This window comes from Myodes glareolus, chromosome X (genome assembly GCF_982192425.1).
Source record: "Myodes glareolus chromosome X, mMyoGla1.1, whole genome shotgun sequence".
Taxonomy (NCBI): Eukaryota; Metazoa; Chordata; class Mammalia; order Rodentia; family Cricetidae; genus Myodes; species Myodes glareolus.
In genome coordinates this window covers 99,514,526-99,535,025 of record NC_142053.1, presented here as the reverse complement: position 1 = coordinate 99,535,025, position 20,500 = coordinate 99,514,526, and the positions used below count along the sequence as shown (strand labels likewise).

Genomic DNA, 20,500 nt, shown 5'->3' with positions numbered 1-20,500 from the left:
CTCAGTCCCATGCAGGTCAGTATATGCTGCCATAGTCTCTGTGAGTTCATATTGTGTAGATTTGGTAATTTTTAGGCCGTTTTCCTTGCTGTTCTCCATATCCTTTGGCTCTTAAGATCTTTCTATCTCCTCTTCTGCAAAATTCCCTTAGTCCTGACAAGAGGGATTAGATGGATAAATCCCATTAAGGATTTAGTGTTCCAAGGTTACTCACTCTGCACATTGTCTGGGTGTGAACCTCTGGATATTTTTCCTTCTACAGCAAAAAGAAGCCTCTCTGATGTTGGCTGAGCAAACCACTGATCTATAGGAACCGCAAAATGTCATTAGGAGTCATTTTATGACTGTTTCTTTAGCAGTATTTTCTTTTCCCCTACATCCGCAGCCTATCTGTTCTCACTTCCTTGGTTACATGAGCAGTGTCAGGGATTGGCTCCATCTCTTAGAGTGGGTCTTAAATCCAAACAAATATTGGTTGATTACTCTCACAAGCTTTGTGCCACTATTTCTCTTGCATATCTTGCATCAGGTTGACTGTAATCGAACAGTTTTTAGTTGGTAAACCTATCTTTTGAATTGTTTTGTGCCCCTTTTGGCATCATTGATTTCATTTTCTTTTATTAAGAAATATTGTCTTCACTTTCGCTTGTTACATGATTTCGATGTTTATTCTCTTTCGCACTTGGACTTTTCTCTGTTGTTGCTCTACTTTTGATTATCTCTCTTATTGGTGAGGTTTAAATTACATGTTACATTGGTAGTTATCATTCATGCATATTATTGTATTTATAATTGGATAGGTCCAATTACATTAGTGGAAGCTTGAAAACACCAAACCATGCTCAAATGAAATTGTGTTAATACTATCACGCGCAGAATGTGCCCCTGTAAATTGATATGCGCTAAAACTTGCAGCTATATTTGTTGTGCTTCGATCAGCGTGCTTCCACTAATGCTTTAGACACTTTGTGAATCCCAGCAGTAGTCCATTATGTTTCTGTTGGATGACTCTAAAACTTGGCAGTAGTTCAAGCAAGTATCTTTTACCATCTATCATCTTATAATTTTTGAATTTTGTGTTTGACAGTAATTTGCTAAACTTTGTACTACTTTCACTAATGTATGCAATACTGTTTATCATGAATATGATGTAGTACACTGTCACGAAGATTTTACAATATTTGCTTCAGAAAGGACTAATTTTATATATGGTTTCTGCTAGATATGCTAATGATCATTGGCATATTTGCTTTATAATTGTTCTTATACTATTGGGCATTTTTCTAAAGTCAATAACATACCAGGTAGAACCATAATAATCAATTAAATTTGTTTCACTTAAAATAAATACCTCCAGTCTCACCCTATTATTTATCAATTATTACTTCTAATACTTTGAAAATTAATGAGTAGAAATACAACGTTTTGTTGTGATGATCACTGCAACTCATTGCACTTTTTCCAGAAATAAGAAAAAAAACCCTAATAAATTTGGCTAGGTCAAAAACAAAGCACACAACCAGCAGGTAACAATTAAGGAATCAAAGTTAAATGTCACTAAGTCAAAATACTTCTTTTTTCAATGTTCTTACTGCAATAGGCAGGCAGAGAGAATTATAAGAAAGTAGAAATGTTTCCCTAACAATAGTGTCTAGCACTGACCAGCTTCTAATTGTCAGAACAATGTTGTTCCTATTGTTCTAGTTTTAGATGATATGTAGTGAAAAGCTGTCTTGAAGTAGCTGAAAACATTTAAACGTAATTCAGAAAGGAATGCCCTCAAAGAATAACTTGTAAACACACAATATTTTAATTATTATTGAGTTGAAAATTTATAGACACAACATGTTATTTAGATCATTTGTTTATGAAAGGTATTTGTTTGTTGAAATACTTTCCTATGTAAAGATAGGTTATAAATATTGTAGCATCCATTTGGGTGAAAATTTCTAATTAATTGATATTTTTCTAATTGGTTCCTGTGCATTATTTGTTCTAATGATATATGTAATTAATAAGGTATAACTTTCCTTCCTATTTAAGGAAAAAAGGAATCCAGCTAAAACAGAATATTTATGTAAGTCAACTAGTCCGTATTATGAAATAGAAGAAAGTGATAATACAATTAGATCAAGAGAAGATTTTATGTGCCAGGTGGTAGTGGTGGTAGATGGCTTTAATCCCAGTACTCAGGAGATAGAGGCAAGCAGATCTCTGTAAGTTCAAGGCAAGTCTGGTCTACAAGAGCTAGTTCCAGGGCAATCTCCAAAGCTACAAAGAAACCCTGTCTCAACCCCCCCCAAATTTTATATGTATATATATATGATATATGTATATCATATATATAATGTTTTAGTTATATTAGTTATAAATTGTTTGACCTATGACATGTATATATATAATATGCATATTATATAGACATATAGATAATTTTATGTAATTTATATATAAGACAATGATAATTGAAATATGTACACTTATATATTATTATTATAAATATTGCATATTTGCAACTTAACGTTCCACTAGAATAGTTTACTATTTTCTTTGAGGATGTGTATTAGAAACTCATCCACATATACAATATTATAATTATTTAATATACTTCCTTATAATCTCTCCTCCAGAAATCCAGTTAGCATGGGAATACCACCAGTGGCCATATCCTCAAAGAATGGTAAACTCTCCTAGTAGTTGCTACCATCCAGTAGCTCATCAGTTAGGGGTGGGGCCATATGTTTCCTTCCCTATCTATGCTGTAATTTGAGTTGACTTGATATTGTGCAGGTAACCTCAGCAGCTGTTTGTTCATGGCTACAATCAATAGCCATGTCATATACACAAAACAGACTGTTGTAGAAGGAAGTTCCTAGCCTACTTGTTCTGTAACTGTTTAGTCCCAAAGAAACACACATAGCCTTATATTAATTATAAACCTCTTGCTCAGGCTTATTACTCACTAGCTCTTATGACTAAAATTCACCCTTAATTCTTGTCTATGTTTAGATACATGGCTTGGTACCTTTTCTCAATGAGGCAGTCTCATCTTGTTTCCTCTGCATCTGACTTGCAACCGAAAATCTCTTTTTTCTTCCCAGAATTCTCTTAGTCTACTTGCCCTGCCCTTACTTCCTTCCTGGCTATTGATCAATCAGCATTTTATTAAACCAATACAATTAATAAATCTTTTTATTAATTTATTTATTAAAAATTTCCACCTCCTCCCTGCTTTCCTTTTCCCTCCCCTTTCCCACCTCCCCCTCCCTCTCTAGTCCTAAGAGCAGTCAGGGTTTCCTGCCCCATGGGAAGTCCAATGTCCTCCCCCTCCATCCAGGTCTATAAAGGTGAGCATCCAAACAAACCAGGCTCCCATAAAGTCAGTCCATGCAGTAGAATCAAAACCCAGTGCCACTGTCCTTGGCTTCTCAGTCAGCCTTCATTGCCAGACACCTTCAGAGTGTCCAGTTTGAGCACATGCTCCATCACTCCCAGTACAGATGGCCTTGGTGAGCTCCCATTAGATCAGTCCCATCGTCTCAGTGGGTGGAAGCATCCCTTGTGGTCCTGACTTCCTTGCTCATGTTCTCCCTCCTTCTGCTCCTCTTTACAGTGTACAAAAGCATTATCCCACAGTAGCCTGTTAATGTTCTGTCCTAAATGGCATGTCTTTGTTTGGTTGTTATATAAGTTGTATTTCTTTTTATGTACTATTAAAGTTAGTGCATTTTATTCTTTTCTAAATTTTATTTCTTTTTATATACTACTAAAGTTAGTGCATTTTATTCTTTTTAAAATCTTATTTTTATTAACTGAATTTTTATTGATTCTGTGGGAATTACACATAATACACCCCAATACCACTTATTTCCCATTTCTTTTATGTCCACCCTTCACCCTTGTAGTCTCACCCCCAAAATAAAAGAAAAAAAATAATTAAAACCCCAAAACACAACCAACCAAGCAAACAAAAACCTATTTGCTCCTCCATCTTTCTTGCCTCTCCAACACATATTCATTTGTTGTCCTTAGGAGCTGTGGTTACCATAGTATATACTTTTGCTCAAACAACTTTGTTTGCAAATGTTCATTGCAGTGAGTTCTTAGAATGGTTCATTGCCTCTGGCTTATCATAAACCATCAATACTGGACCCTCACCAAAACTTCTCTCAGATATCCTTATATTGTCCAGATTCATGGAAACTGTGTGGCTATGGTTCCACAGGACCAGTCCCTTTACATACTCCAGCAAGTAGTAGATGGGGTAGATATTAGGCTGGACCATCTAGGAGCCCTGAATCTGAGCCTCGGTGGTAGTTGTGTTGGTCAGTCCACAGCTCCACCAGGACTGCCTCTTCAGATAAGGGCCAGGGCCAGCTTTTCTGTCGCCGCAGTTTAGAAGCGGGGAACCAGTTCCTACTCTCTATGCCATCAAGGGTTGGGGCTAGCTCTCCCACATCCACATCAGTGTGGTCAGTTCTCCAAGGAGGGGGCTGTATCTCTCCCATTGAGGCACCTAACAAGGGACAGGACGTGCTCTGTGATGCCCAGGTCACTGTAGCAAGCTCTACCATTCCCTCCCACACTCCCAAGTTTACACCAGTCTTGGACATCAACACAGACCCTGGCTGTGGTAAGACCATGGGCATCGACATGGCTCTTGGTATTACTTGGGCCTGGATATCACCATGGCCCTGGCTGGCAGTGCAGACCACTCAAAGCAGTGTGCTCCCAGTGACAGTTTGGCTCCGGGAACCAACATGGCCCACATCCTTGGCATCCACAAGATCTTTGGTGGCTACATGGGCCATGGGCATCAACACAGAGCCCGGCTACAATAAAGTCATGAATCCAGACTTGGCCTTTAGTGGCAGCTTGCCCTAGAGGCCAACATAGCCTCAGATGGTAGCACAGGCTGCTCAGATTAGTATGTTTCCAGAATGAACAAAGACCCTCAGCCATCAACATGGCCTTAGGTGGGGACCAAGACTGTGTACATCCAAATGACCTTTAGTGGTAACACTAGCCATGGACATCAACAAAGACTCCAGCTGTGGTAGGGCTATGAACTCAGATATGACCCTCAGTGGCAGCACAGACCTGGACATCACATAGCCCCATTTGGCAGCCTGTTCCTTATTGCTGCCATGTCTTCAGATCCCCCTCTTCTCTCCACAGCACAGGAAATACTCTGCCTCTCTTCTCCATTTCTCTACCACATTGCAGTGGCAGCTGCCTGCTTGCTAATGCTCAGGGAACATTAGGGAAAGAGGAGGAAGAAAGAAGAATTATCTATGTGCTCATTTATTTACTTATATTCCAAGCCTCATAATTATATTCATGATTCAACCTTCTACAATGTAATTCAATAAATACCTTTTCCCATATTTTAATAGAATACTTTTCATGATTAAATCATGTCTAGATATCATTATTTGTAAAATTAAATGCCTGATACTAACATTGTTCTTATTTATTAATGATTTGCAGAATGGGTTTGTTTTTGACCAGTGGTCAGAAACCTTAAAAGTTTTTAGTATACCAGATTCTTCTGAAAATTCAGCAAGACAGTTAAGAGGGCAGAGCTCTTGCCACCAGGCCTAAAAACCTGAATTCAATCTCTGTTACCCACATAGTTTAAAGAGAGGACCAATTCCATTAAGTTGTCCTCTGACCTCCACATATATACTGACAAGAAACATATACATATGCACACACATGCACACAATAAATAAAATGCAGAATCTTTTAAGTACATAAATTTCCTTCCTGTCTTTGTGATTAATAAAGCACTGTGCTTTTTGAGACACTCTTTTCTATATGTAGTAGGATTGTGATGATATTTTTTCCTAGCTGTATCTTGAGCATATTGAAAAAATAATTACATGTTTAAAACATAAAATGATTTAATCTTCATCAGTAAATAAAAAGCAATGTTTTATTTTTATTAATGTTGTTAGGAAACAGAATCGTCTTCATCAATGCAAATTATTTCTACTACTACACTTTATATTCCTCTAATGAGAAGCACTGTTATTAGAGGAAAGACGCACCTAAGAGAATCAGTGCACAAACTGCGAAAAATGGATCAATTAGTCTGGTGAAAGCAAAACATTTCTTTCAGAATGCTAAAGAATTTAAAATTAAAGTACCTGCATAGGTTATTTATTTTCATTTTGTTGTATATTGTCATATAGTAATTTAAAAATGGAAAAGGCACATATCTTGAGTGTCCGTGTACATGTAAAATATTAAAAGTGAAAAGAATTGCATTTCTTAGTGCATTACTTAATGCTCTAATGTTGTCTACAACCTATCATTTCTACCATTTAGAAGTCATATCACTTAAAGCCAAAGATCTTCTTTAGCGCAATCCTAATTAGTCTTAATAATGAAAACACAGAGTCAGATATCGAGGATGAAAGCTGAAAGATCAGAGACGCAGAGTAGCAGCCATTAAAGTGACTTCTTAACCTCTACCAAATCCTCAAACCAAATGGGGCAAGATCCTGTCTCTAGGCAGCCTCAAACTGAATACCATCTTTACAAAACTTCAGACTGAGTGCTCTGAACTCCTGTCTCCTCCTGCCTGACATTTCTCTCTCCCCTCCCTGAGCCATTTTACTCTTGTCTTCACTTCCCTAGTGCTGAGATTAAAAATCTATGACCTCAAGTGCTACATAGGATCTAAGGTGTGAGCCCTGCTCCACTTTTAGATTCGATCTCAAAGGACTCAAAAGGGATTAAGCTGTTTATTTCAACATGAGAAACCAAAAGACAATCCTTCAGCATGTTGAGAAAGAAAAATATCCACCCTACGATAAGATAGGCAAACTGTCATTGAGTATGAGTGAACAATAAAGAGTTTTCTGGTGACAGGTAAGGCAGGTGCTACTCTCCACCCATTCAAAGCCATCGTCTGTACCTCTTGTCCCTTCATAGAGGATTCCAGTACTGCTCAACTAGAAGAAAATTCCTCAATTTCAGGAGTATGAATAAAGTTGTTTTTGCTTACACAAAAAAGAAAAAAAAACAATCTCATGTAGCCCAGGGTGGCCTTGAACTGAGATCTGTCTGCCTCCTCTCTTGAGTGCTGGGATAAAAGTTGTGTGCCATCACTTCCTGGCCTCTATGGCTAACTAGTGTGCCTAGCTCAACACTCTGATCTTCAGGCAAGTTTTATTTATTACAGCACTAACAAATATCACATCTACTAAAACAAAATATCACATCTACTCATTTGGAAACTTCCAATAATTGACTAGTTAACTTTTTTAGTGGATTTTTTAGTATTTTATATCCATATGAATGGTTATTTTTGCAACCACCCATACTAGCATGTATGTCCTTACAGTTTTGCATTAAGATTATCTGACTGTTCAGGATGTGACCATAACTCTTCCCAGTTCATCTATTCCTCTTCTATTTTGAATATTGGACTAATTATTTTCTTTTTTTTCATTTTTTCCTTATATAAACTCACTGAAAACTTCTTTAAATTTGTTCTTATGATGGTGTTTGGATGGTGTACCCTAATTTAATAAATAAAAGTTTCTGATAAAAAAGAAAGCTGACACATGCACTTTTGTGCATATGTCATCTTTAAAATCCTGGTTCTACATGTGATTAAGATACAGTATTTTAATTTCTGCTTTTCTCTGAGAATAAGTCTGGCCTTTGATTTGGATGGTCCGGACATTTCTTTAGATTTCCCAGATGTATTTCAAGGTTATGGTTGGCAGCTGGCTAATCAGACATTCTAGAATTTGACTGCCCAAGACAGGAATAGCATTTTTGAAGGCACTAATTTTATTCCAAACTCACTTGCATTGACTTTTCAAGGGTGCAGACACAGGGAAGATTAAATTTATTAAACTTTGTTTATCACCCCCCACTTGACCTTTACAGATACTTTTATTCCAATGTAAAATATAATTAGTATGTGTTCAATAGTAAGCTTAGAATGTATAGATAAGATAAAGTAGATGACTGTTTTCAGTCTACCAGTATACGGACTTCATTTGTAGCTGAAATATTATTAGATGAATGGTCTTCATCCTAAAATTTTTATAGAAACCTACATAAAATAGAAATTATGTTGGTTGATGTGATAATATACTGGTTAACTATATTATTAAGCACACTTCAAAACTACATTTGAGTGTCTCTATACTATTCCTACTCAATTTCTTATTCAATTTTTAAAATTTTGAACTAATACATTTGAATTATATGGTGTTTAAATAAGTGTGTTTTCTAGAAAAATCTATTTACATTTTTCATTAAATTTACATGAACGTTGATTTAAATTTTTGACCATTCCCTGTTTTTTCCTGAATATTACTACATTTGCATTTCCAAGGAATATGACCAGATGAAGTCTGACTTTTACTTCATAGGTGAGGAAATAAAAGTCAAAGATATTGAAGACTTACACACACACACACACACACACACACACACACACACACACAATGAGGAACAGTATTTCTTTTAAGAATTCTAGTTTTAAATTCAGAATTTCTCCTTTAAATGCACTGTACTCTTACCTAACTAATTTTCATTAATTAATTTTCAGGTACAAATGAATCTCATTGGTTGAATTCCATTAAACAGTTAGGCTATCACAAAACGGAGTGTTTACTTTATTACTTGCTTTCATAAGGAAAATAATGATGTTGCTCAAACAGTCTTTGAAATCAGAGTGTTTTAGTGCTGGGCAAGCAGATCAGGGGTAAAATGCTACCATATCAAATAAATGTCCAGGTATAGAAGAGAAATTAGAGGTCAGAGGATATGGCAATATTTATAACTGGGGATAGGCTCAGTTCACATTATAAAAATGATTACTTAGACATGACTTCCACTCCTAATGGAGCTTCATTCTAAATCTAAGGTTTATTGGGGTAAATTTACTCTCAACTAGCATATGTCCAGATGGGACTGGTTGCCACTGCTTTGGAAATACATCTTAGGAAACACTGCTTAGGAAACAAAGAGGCAGCCAGTTGGTGTTATTTGTTTTGTTAGCTATGAAGTCATCAATGCCCACCTTGCTTTCTCTCCAGTTTTCTTCATTTCATTCAAAATTTACAGCTTTTTATCAAAGTGATTTGACAATCTTATATTCTGCTATTTTGCTGATCATTTTATAAGAAATCAAGGATAGAGTCTAATAGATATGTTATTGAAGGATCATATAATTTGCATATAAGGAATAATTTGATTTTTTTATTTTCCATTTGCATGCCCTTTATGAATTTGCCATTTTGTTCTAGCTGAGATTTTTAAGCACTATCTTTTATTTTTTTTAAATGGCATGACTGTCTATTCACACTAACATCTTGTTTCTGATTATTTTAGGGAATAATTTCATTTATCCTCATTTTATTATGTTTGCTGTTATTTTATTTGAAATAATTTATTGTTTTTTTGTTTGTTGATATACAAAAGAGCTCCACAATCACCTAGAATGGAGTATGACAAAGATTTATTTACCTGGGGATTAACTCACAGGAAGAGTAGAGATCTGTAGTCCTCTGCTAGTGCAGGGAACTAGAACTGAATTCAGCTGTCAAGAAGCCTGCACATGCTTTTCATCTGCTTTTATAATACATGAGACTATGCCCAACGTGGGCTGTTATCTTAAAGTTTATTGGCTGAAGGAGTTCCCACAACATTTATTCATTTGTGTTCTTACTTTTTGCAAAAAAGTGACTGAATTACTTAGTACTCTTTTATACTAATCAACTGTATTTTATTCTTGACCTTTTCTACTCACAATAAGAATAATAGTGTTTAAAAAATTTATTTTCCTAATTTAATTCTAAAAATTATTATTTATTAATTTTTGTACATATGGAATGCATTTTGATCATATCCACTCCCCACTTCTGTTCTTCCAACTCCTTCTTGACTTCTCTCAACATTTTCCCTATCCCAGCTTCATATCCTCTTATTATTTTTAAAATAAATCACCTATCCCAGTAAGTAATACAAATATGAGTAAGTATAAGGTCATTCCAGGCACATGAGAATCCTCCCATGGGCTACATCTCTGAAGAAACCAGACATTCTTTCTCCCAGGAACCATCAACTGTAAATAGATCCTCAGATAGAAATGGTACATTATGAGATCCCCCTCTGTCCTTGCTGGAATTGATTATTTACAGGTTTTATGTCAGCAACCAAAGTTTGATCTTAGCTTAGGTTTGTTTTAAACTAGCTTGTAAAACTTAAATTAACTCATTTCTATTAACATACATTCTGCCACATGACTTGTTACGTCTCCTCAATATCATAAGTCCCACTTTCTGCATGTCTAGCTTGATAATCCCCCATATCAGGTTCTTCCTCCAATTTACTCCCCAGAAGTGTCTATCCTCTCCAGCCTAGCTATTGGCTGTTTAGATCTATATTAAACTAATCAGAAGATACTTTAAGCACGTGAGGAAAGAGACACGTTGTCACACAGCGTGATCAAATATCTCACAACAAAGCTGTCGTGATTTCATGACTGCAATGGCCCCCTCACATCCATAAGGTATAATTTTGTAATAGTCCTCATTAATCTCTGGCTCTTACAATTTTTCTACACCCTCTACCACTATGTTCCACTAGCTTTGTGGGGACACAGAACCTCTCAAAAATAATGCCAACTATTGTCATTGCTCTTAGTGGAGCATCAGAATTTGAAGGTAATAACCCTATTGCTAAAGAAACTATATAAGTTTGTTATAGAATATGGTGCTATGCATGTGTCTAGGTGAGAAAAGTCATTAACAATCTCACCCAGCTGTGAACTTATGTGTTACAATAACAATCAGACTATCATGATAGACCCATTAGTGGAAAAATGACATAATAGTGGCACCAGGCCAACAGCCATAATATATACTCAGAGGTCCTATAGCAACCCCCTCGCAAGGCCTCTGATTTCCCCTTTAGCCTCTGTTAGCCCATATGAGCCCTGCTTAATTGATTCAGTGGTCCATGTTTTCCTGCTATCCTCTAGCCTCGCTAACTCCTACAATCACTCTTCTTCCGGGATGTGCAGGGCTCCCTAATTTCCTAGACAAAGGACCATATGGAGACCTCCAATTTAGATTATCCCTATGCATGTTTATCTGTGGGTCTCTGCACCAGATCCCAGCTAAGGAAGTCTCTCTGACAACTGAACAAGGCACCAATCTATGAGTATAGCAGAATGTCATTAGGAATCATTTCAATGATTTAAAAAAGAAAAAAAAAGTTGTGTTTTGTTCTACCCTAGGTCTCTCGATTATCCAGTCTCTGGTTCCTGGCTATCCAGGCAATTTAGGGCATGGGCTATCTTTCATGGTGTGGATCTTATGTTAATCCAGACATTGATCGGCCACTCCCACAAGTTCTGTGCCATCATTGACCTTGCAGGCAGGACAGAATGCAGGTGGAGGGTTTTACAACTGGATTGGAGTCTAGGCTTCCCTTTCTGTAGCCTGAATAGGACCTTCCTGCACCAAATATACTAGGACATAGGGCTGAAGGCTGTGTGAAGGCGCCAGCTTAGCCTCTGTATATTCAATGAGCTTTTTGGATGTTTTCCTGAGCAATGGAGCTGACAGTTTTCAGAGGGTGACAATCTGTCCTACCATTAGCCTTGAATCTATCAGGGTGACTCTAGTAATGACTTCTAGTAAAGGAAGATATGTATTCTGATTTTGTCATCTTTTGTAGCTAGGTAAGGCATTCGGTGGTGAGAGTGGATTGCATTCGGTTGAGCTTTTGGCTGAGGGGTCACATGGGGACCCCTAAACAATACAGGCTGATGATACTTTCGAGTTTATTGAGAAAACACATGGCTCACTTTAAGACACATAGATGTCATTCTGTGCATAATGTTATTGTAGAAAAAATTTCTTTAGGTGGTTTCAAGCATTAAACCTTTTTATAATTATTTAATTATAACTGTACCATTTTAATTAACATGAAATATAACTTTCCATAGAAAAGAAAATGTAATTAAGATAGTTTATTATCTAATGAAAACTACTCACTTAGATGGGCTAGTTTAGGCAGTTTTCTTTAGGAGAAAGTATTACAGAAAAGAAGATTTTATGTGAACAAGAAAAAGAAATGAACTTTAGCGCACATCTCAATGGTTTGCAAAATTGCAAGGGCATTTTAGGCCTGATTATCGTGTTCTAATTAGTCTCTAGAGGACTTTCATGGACAAACAAGTGCTCATTAATTTGTCTGCTTCCTGTAACATTGATTTGTTCATTACCCTTTCAGAGTCTCAAATATAGAAACCAAAAATTGATGTGTGCTGTTAATGTGCTTACAGATGTTGCTACCACTTATCCAGATAAGAAGTCCATCTTAATGTACATCACATCACTCTTTCAAGTTTTGCCTCAACACGTGAGCATCGAAGCCATCCAGGAAGTGGAAAGGTTGCTCAGGCCAGCGAAAGTGACTACTAGAGAGGAACACTTTCAATTACATCACCAGATGCATTATTCTCAAGAGGTAAAACAGGAGCTCTAATATAAGAGAGGTTTCCAATTTTATGTCCAGCTTTGGGTATGACATTCACACATATGTAAACAATGTGTGTATTTATATGTTCATAACTGTATATATGTATATATGCATATATATGTAGCATTTCATGTGTACACAGGATTAAATAAACCTTTTAAAATTTCATGTGACACATGACATTGATAAAATCACTTCTAAAAGTAATTTGATATTAAATCAGTTTACAATACATAATATACTGTGTTTTTATTGTATAATGGAAAATAAAATTAAAGAAAATTTTGTATATGCATTAAAATTAGGCTTGCCATCAACCATGGAAAAGTGAAAAATCCAGAATATAAAGGGCAAACATTATATTCAAAAATACATTTAAAATATTTTGTGGTAACCTTTTGAATAAACAGTTGTTGATTGCTGAATTTTTTCCTTTTAAATGAAAAAATATTTGAAAACCTATTTACTGTCAATGAAATCAACAATATATGATAAAATTGTTTATTGCATCAGTGAAATAAGTGCAAAGGGATTCTATTAATTAGGTTTAATTGATCATTCTCAACAGTAGGTATACTGTATTTTCTTAAACAAAAACAATGATTAAAAAATCTTGTGCAAAGTTTTGCTAAAGGAATGAAAAGTTCTTGTGTCTAATTTTTTTTCATTCTACTTAGCTAGTTCTATTTTTATGCTCATGACATCTTTAGCCCATACCAAGTTATTGACATGATGAATTCTGGCCTTGTTTACTTTGGGATCAGAGGAAATTGCTGTCGGGTACCCATTTTTTCCAGAGCACAGAATGTCATGCTATACAGCTGTAGAAGTTAGGTCCCTGTGGAACCTGAATTTTAAATCATACACTCATTATCTTCTCGGTTTTTCTGCTCTCCAGAAAGACCAACACAGTGAATGCTTCTCTTAGAGGGTATTAGATTTTAACACTGTTTATGTGTTTAAGCTTAAATGTTTGATCTTACCCTTTTTGATTACTATTCTCTTTTCTAGGGTCTTGGAAAGCAGTCCTTCCCAATTACTTACGACATTTTCCCCTCTTCTTTCTCCTTTTCTTCCCCAACCCTTTACAGATCACAGTCAGTCTAGCACAGGGCTATGAGCAAACTTCTTCATCTCCTAAGCCTCGATTCAAGAGCTACGCCTACACACAGGCTGCTTATGTTGCCTCCTCTGATTCCACACGGAGTCCTTTTCCTTCACAGGTTTGTCAACATTTACTCTCTCTTTTCTAAACCAGGGAAATTCTTCCAAGATAATCTCACCTATCTTTTGCTTGTGTGATGCCTTCAGTACTTTCTTTCCTCCCAGAGATACATTCTATTATTCATGCTATTAGATTCTCTCACAAAAGGTTGTTGTGGTGAGATCTACCTAAGATGATAAATATTAATTCTTCACCTAAAGGCAGTTCTCATAATATAACTTTATATTCCTGATATAATTGTAGTTACAAGACTTTCTTTTACACAGTCTCCCAGTGTCCATAAAGAATTTGAATCTCATTTAAAACTTGTATATATAACTCTAAAAATTCTAAACATATAAATAAAAATTACTAATTGATTTAATTGTATTGCTTAGTGAGTTTTTTAGATGCCTAGATATCTTATATGTAAATGAGATTTCCTCCAAGTAGATATTTTCATTATATGCTCATTCCATAAAAATATATTCTACTTAAAAAATATAACCTCAAGCTTCTTGAAATGATCTTATGTAATTTTAAAACAAATTTTGTAATATTTGCATAAAATTGTCATGCACACAACTCAGATTTTGTGTAATTTTCCACCTTTTCAATATCACAGTAAAGCTAAAAATAGAAGAAAGTGTGACTTATATTATATGTGAGAGTATGAAAATGAAGTATACTTTTTCTAAATTTTCAAGGATTGCCTTTGAAAAGAAATCTTTATTTCATTCAGTTTGAAAAGATCTTAATGAAGTGACTTTTACCAAACTTACACTAGGAAGGGTAGATTAATATTATGAACCTGATCCTATTGGTGTATATAAAAGTAAACATTTTAGGAAACTCAATGATTTTTTCAAGATAGTGATGTGCATTTAACTCTTGATCCATGTTTCAATTAGTTGATAGATGAGGCTAAATATTCTATATCCTGAAAGATTCCCCTCAAAGAAAACATCTCTTTGGGGGTAGAGATAAACCCTCTGTCCTAGGGTAGTTTCTTGCAGTGTTGAGGAAAGATGACTAAATAAGAAAGTATGTTTCAGATTCTTCTTTAATCTAGTTTTCATTCCAGGTTTTTCAGAGACTAATACTATAGTTTCAAACTAGAGGCTTCTACAGTTTCTTCCTTATCAGTAAATAATAACTCCATCCCACCTGTTACTGAGGGCTTATGTCGATCTCTTTGGCAGGAGAAGTGCTATTTTTATTTCCACTTTAAATTTATCCTCCCTTCTCTCACACATCCAACCCCTTAACACTGCTTTAATTTAACTCACTCCCATGGAAACCACCAAGATTTAAGGGATATATCTTACATTCTGAAACAAGGAAACATAAGCCAAGACCAAGATAGACATTTCTCCCTCATTATCACTTCACTGAGCTATATTTTCTAGGTTTCCCATAATACCTTTGCTGGCAGCAAATCTTTACCTCATTACCACTTCATTAAAGCCTTGCTCTGATATGATTCCTTAATGAAATAATTGCAAACGACCTTACAATTTGCAGGCTCATTTTGTTCACTTTACTTTTGTTTAAATATTACTGAATACGTAATCTGTCATAGAGTACTCAGTACATTCACTTTCTGTAATACCACCAGCTGAATTAAACCTAATGTTTATCTTTCAAAAAAGAATCAGCACATGATTTTCTGAAAGATAATTTGAAGAGGCAAACAATGATGTATTGTGACTCTTTATTTAAAAACCTATCTTTTCTCATTTTCTAAAACAACCCTAGTCCCCACTCCCTTCCCTCATCCCATTCCCTGTACCGTGACTATTTCTAAAGGAAGTGTGTCAGATGATGACTTCCCACAGTTATTTTGAGATCCATATCTTTTCACACTACCAAGATATTCACTGAATTCTCTGGAGGACAGAGCCTACACACTCTACCCTACAGGTGGTATCTGTCATAGTAACAGTGAACTCAAAATCAGTAGGATTAAATTGCAGCAGGGTTTATACAAATATGTGAGAAAGAACCAATTTTCTTTTTATTTATAAGAGAGTCCTGAACAGGTAAATTTCCCATTCAGAAACCATGAATATCATCAATAATCTTTACTGGTCGCAATATCTCAGAAATCTCAACTATCTATATTTGTCTCAAACTGTAAGTTTTGCTTAACTTACTGAATTGAAGCATTGTGAGCAAGCTCCAAACACAAAATAACAAACAGAAAATACGAGTGTTCTAGCCTTTTCATTGTATCACCTAGCTGTCATAGATGAATGGTTATTTTATAGCTGTATTTTCAATCCCTATTCGTGTGACCTTGCTCATCAAACATACTTGGTTCTTAATCTTGTATTTTAAAAATCCATAATAATCTTTTTATCATTGAGTTTTCTCTCCTGGAGCCTTATTCTATCTAAAATTCTCCATGCAGACTCAACGGATATCTGACTTCTTTCCTTGTTTAATGAATGTTCTTTTACCTACTGCCTTCTGTGGACTTTGCTTTACTGATTTTTTTAAGGAATGATTCTTAGTGAGCAGAACAAATCTCATTTATCTAGATAGCATCTACCATCAGTGAGACTTTAAAAAACACACTCAGGGTGTTTATGTCTCTTTTCTGTTTGCTTTTTCAACATCTGTTTCTCTTACAACTGCATTGGCATAGAAATCTAATGGAAGGTTTCCTATTTTTTTATGTCTATCCATTGTTTTATCATTGTGGTTTAATCATATCTTCAATCTAAATTTAAATGACACTGTATTGATGCCCTTACTGTCTCAATCTTTAGCTACAGGACACATTTCTAGCTCATTTTCAACAATTTTGTATGTGCTTATATACCTTGAGATGTCCTCAAGTAAACTGCATTTCATTGTTCACAGTCTTTTCTTTGTCCTTCCTGTTATTGTACTGAGGATATGACTCAGCAGTGATTGTGGTTTTATGAGACATACTCTTTTTCTCTATATTGATCCTGTAGTCAATGATAAGACAAAACTAGTTAATCCTTTCTTTAGTTCACTTCTCCATTAAATTATGCCCAACTCCATTAAATTATTCAACTTTATTTCTGCTACTCTGAGTAAAGAAGAGCTTTCTTTTTGATTTCCCCATCATGTCATATTCTGTTTGATCTACTGCACATGACCATTGTCCTTCCAGAGGCACTGTGAGGCTACTTTTGTGTGAGACTATTATAGAAAACATTCAAATATTCCCCTGTTTTGGAGGGCTACAAGGATCATATTTATGTTTGTATATAATATACAACTTAAGGTATATTCAATTAATAGACCCTTTGATCCCTAACTATTGTACTTACTCTCCAATATCTCAGAAAGCCTCGGAGGTCAGTCTTCTAAAAGTTATTTGTACTTTGTTTGAGTTTTTATAATTATGCATGGTAAAAAAAGACTCAGAACAACAAAGGAACCATTTATCTTATTTAATTCACATTCACACTTTTACAAATACTTTCAAATAGATATCTCGTCTTACTAATACAATAAACGTATGAATTGATTTTATCAGAATCAAAAGTTAAAGGAAATTTAAATAGGATATATTATATGTTGAAACATCTGGTAACTTACAGAGGTGAGATGCAAGCCATATGTCGTGATGTCTGTATCAGTTGTGATGTTTCATATTCTCAAATTTATGAACCTAACAGAAAAAGGTTTAATATTTTCTCATCAACATTGCATCTGTGCTTTAGTGTTTTAATAGAAGTTGATGATTAACGGTATCTAGAAAGAAAGACATCTTCATCTTTGCTTCTTATCTTTGTCTGATGAATAGTAGCTGTCAACATTTGGAGAATATACCTATTACTAATAGAATACATAAATATTTATGCATTTGCAATATAAGAAACAACTGAACACTTCAGTGGTGATACCAGGCATAAAGCACGTAGAAATATTATAGAAAAGCATTTACATAATAGAAAAGATCTGTATTTCAAAATAATTGCAGCCACCAGTAGAATAACAAAGATAAGGATATCAAACCCATACTTACTGATCTGTTCATAACAGGTATGCTTCAAGTTAAGCATAATCATTTTCTCTTAAGGTTTTTAGATGGCAGATATTCATAAAGTACAGGGGTAGGCTGAGATACATTTGCTAGATAGTTAAACATAACAGTTATATATTCATCAACCAAAAAGCTACAAAGGAAGCATGCATCATAAAATGATATACATGTCCCAATTATTTGGTTTCTCACAGACACAGGTCGTTTTGATTAGGGCTTCATCTGTACCTCAGAACTCGTCCAGCTCTAAGATTTCCTCTGCTAAGTCACTAAGTAGGAGTACACATACATGCATGTGCACGCATACACCCCTGTGTCCAACTAAGCACCATGAAACTGATTCTTTCTTATAGGCCTCCTCCTTCAACTCTTGTTGTGCCTTTCATCATTTCTGCCATGTTTTCTTTGCTGTCTCTTAACTCCTATTTTAAGACTTTTTATGATCTTTCTGACAAATCTCAGCAATGTTTCACTCTTTGTCTATAAAATGTTCTTTATTAAACCTAGATTCTGTGCTCACACTCAGGTCTTCCTGTACTCAGGGTCTTCATGAAAGGAGTAAGTCAATTTTTCATCAGAAGCACATAGTAAAATACATATCTGTACTGATCAGATGTATCTGAAAAGATCATATAACCTTTCCATTACTCAGATGATATCACAACTATTTTTAAAACGTTTGCAACAGGAAATATTTGTACTATATGAGAAGATATGTATAGGTTATATGTAAATACAATGCCATTTTATATATGGGATTTGACCTCCTATGATTTTGTTTATCTGGGAAATAATGGAATCAAGCTCTATGGGCACTGCAGGATAGCTGTAGCTTTTTAATTTATGCTATTCAAACATTTTATTTGCCTCCCCGTCTCCTTGTCTCTTGTTCTTTCTATATTTCACATATTATCAACAGCTGCACTGGGATTCTCCCTGTGATCATGACTCATCTCACAGTAATGGCAAGTTTTAGGATCTGAATGTTACATTGAAGAAAGTAGTTTCATCAGAAATTGTATATATTAATTTTACTTTATTCATATTTGCTATAGCAGGATACAGATATATTGAATGTGTATTTTGATATGAGTGCTTATCTGTGTACATATATACTGGCAAATACTTGTATTTTTCTTCTTTAAAAGGAACTGAGCATAGCTATACTCAAGAAAAATGAGTAGCTCTTTTCCCTGAGACATTTTTGTTCCCCCAGTTTTATCATTTTTCTTATTAAGTTTAAAGAATTATTTTTATATTAAATTATATAACTTTTCTGTGTTATGATGGACACATAATTTTCTCAGTTTGTTCGCTGTCTTTTTAATTTAATGGGCGGTTTAACTTTCTTAGAGATGATATAATTAAAAATATTTGTGAATTTAGAAGTCACTTTCAGCACATATTCACATATATCTTCCTGGGAAAAATATGTCATATCTCCTTGCCGAAATAAAAGGGAGAAATAGTTGACTACAATGACTGATTCAAAATGTTGTTCATGTTTTTAGTCATCTGGACAGATGGAAAAAGGTATTTTCTGAGTCAGATCACATTATTTTAGGAAATGGAGAGATAGAAAAGATGGGAAAATATATCAGAAACTAATAGTTTGTGTTAAACTCCCCTAGGATTTTATGGAATTTGTGTTCAAGAATAGAATTTCATTCTTATTCTGAATGCATCTAAGTTTGCAGAGGCATACATCTGATACTCCAGAAGCAGAAAATCATGCATTTCTGAAAACACACATTAAACTCATATTTGGTTAGCGGAGCATCTGTTCTTGAGAAGGAAGTATGTTAGTTGAGCAAGGGAGAACAAATAATGACATTAGATTGAAAAGGGTTAATATATATTCAATCCTCATCACTTTCTAGTCATGTAGCCTTGTGACAATTTCCTGTATGTTATTGGCCTCAATTTTCTCATGTTTATTATTGATTCCAATGTAATTTATGGAGCTATTATTCAGATTTTGTTAGATGAACTGTGTGACGGATATTCTTTGATGTGAGAACATTGTAGTTTCTAAAAATGGCAACCATATCATTACTACCTAAAAAAAAATCAGGGGTTAGGTAAGATTGTTCTGGAGTCATGATCTTTATTATATATTGATAAACACTTTCATAACTACTGAGTTGTAAACTTTGTAAATTTTTGAATCATGAATTGCATATAGTTGGGCAGTTTTATCCATTAATGGTGGCATGTGAAGGATTCTAATGTAAAGGGTGCTCTTTTTAGTTCTATAGTTCTAAAGTTGTTGAAGAGAAATCTTGATGCTTCATAAAGCAGAGTATAATAATGCTTTCTTATAACAAAGTCTTAGGCTTCTGTGTCTTAGAATCATATCTGTCTTAAAACATAGCGTACAGAGAAGAGGAGGTATTTCACCCTGATTTTTTTATCATTGTCTCATTTTAATTCAAATTACCTCAAACTAAGTAAAGACTGAATAAAAATAATGAACAGATAGTACACAGCCATTAATGGAGGGCACTCCTACCTCAATCTAAGTGAAGATTGAATAAAAATAATGAACAGATAGTACATAGTCATTAATGAAGGACACTCTTTCCATTAAAATAATCATTGGTCTGATTCAAGTTAGCATTTTTTTTTATTTTTGATATGACTAAGGAAATAATTCAGAAACTGAATGGCCAGGTATAAAATCAGCTGTATATATAGGTGGATATACTGAAAACATTCAAGCAATTCTAAGACTAGAAGGAAGCTGGGCA

At 34.9% G+C, this 20,500-nt stretch overlaps 1 protein-coding gene across 8 annotated transcripts in view; it reads left to right on the top strand.

Moving 5' to 3' along the window:
• Window positions 1-20,500, top strand: part of Dmd (dystrophin) — a 2,257,783-nt gene that overhangs the window by 736,400 nt on the left and 1,500,883 nt on the right. For all 8 annotated transcript variants that reach the window (XM_085684598.2, XM_085684595.2, XM_087902601.1 and 5 more), the window contains 2 exons: window positions 12,323-12,507; window positions 13,611-13,742. In XM_085684598.2, the coding sequence (XP_085540724.2) occupies window positions 12,323-12,507; window positions 13,611-13,742 (317 nt within the window). The remainder of the gene's footprint in view (window positions 1-12,322; window positions 12,508-13,610; window positions 13,743-20,500) is intronic.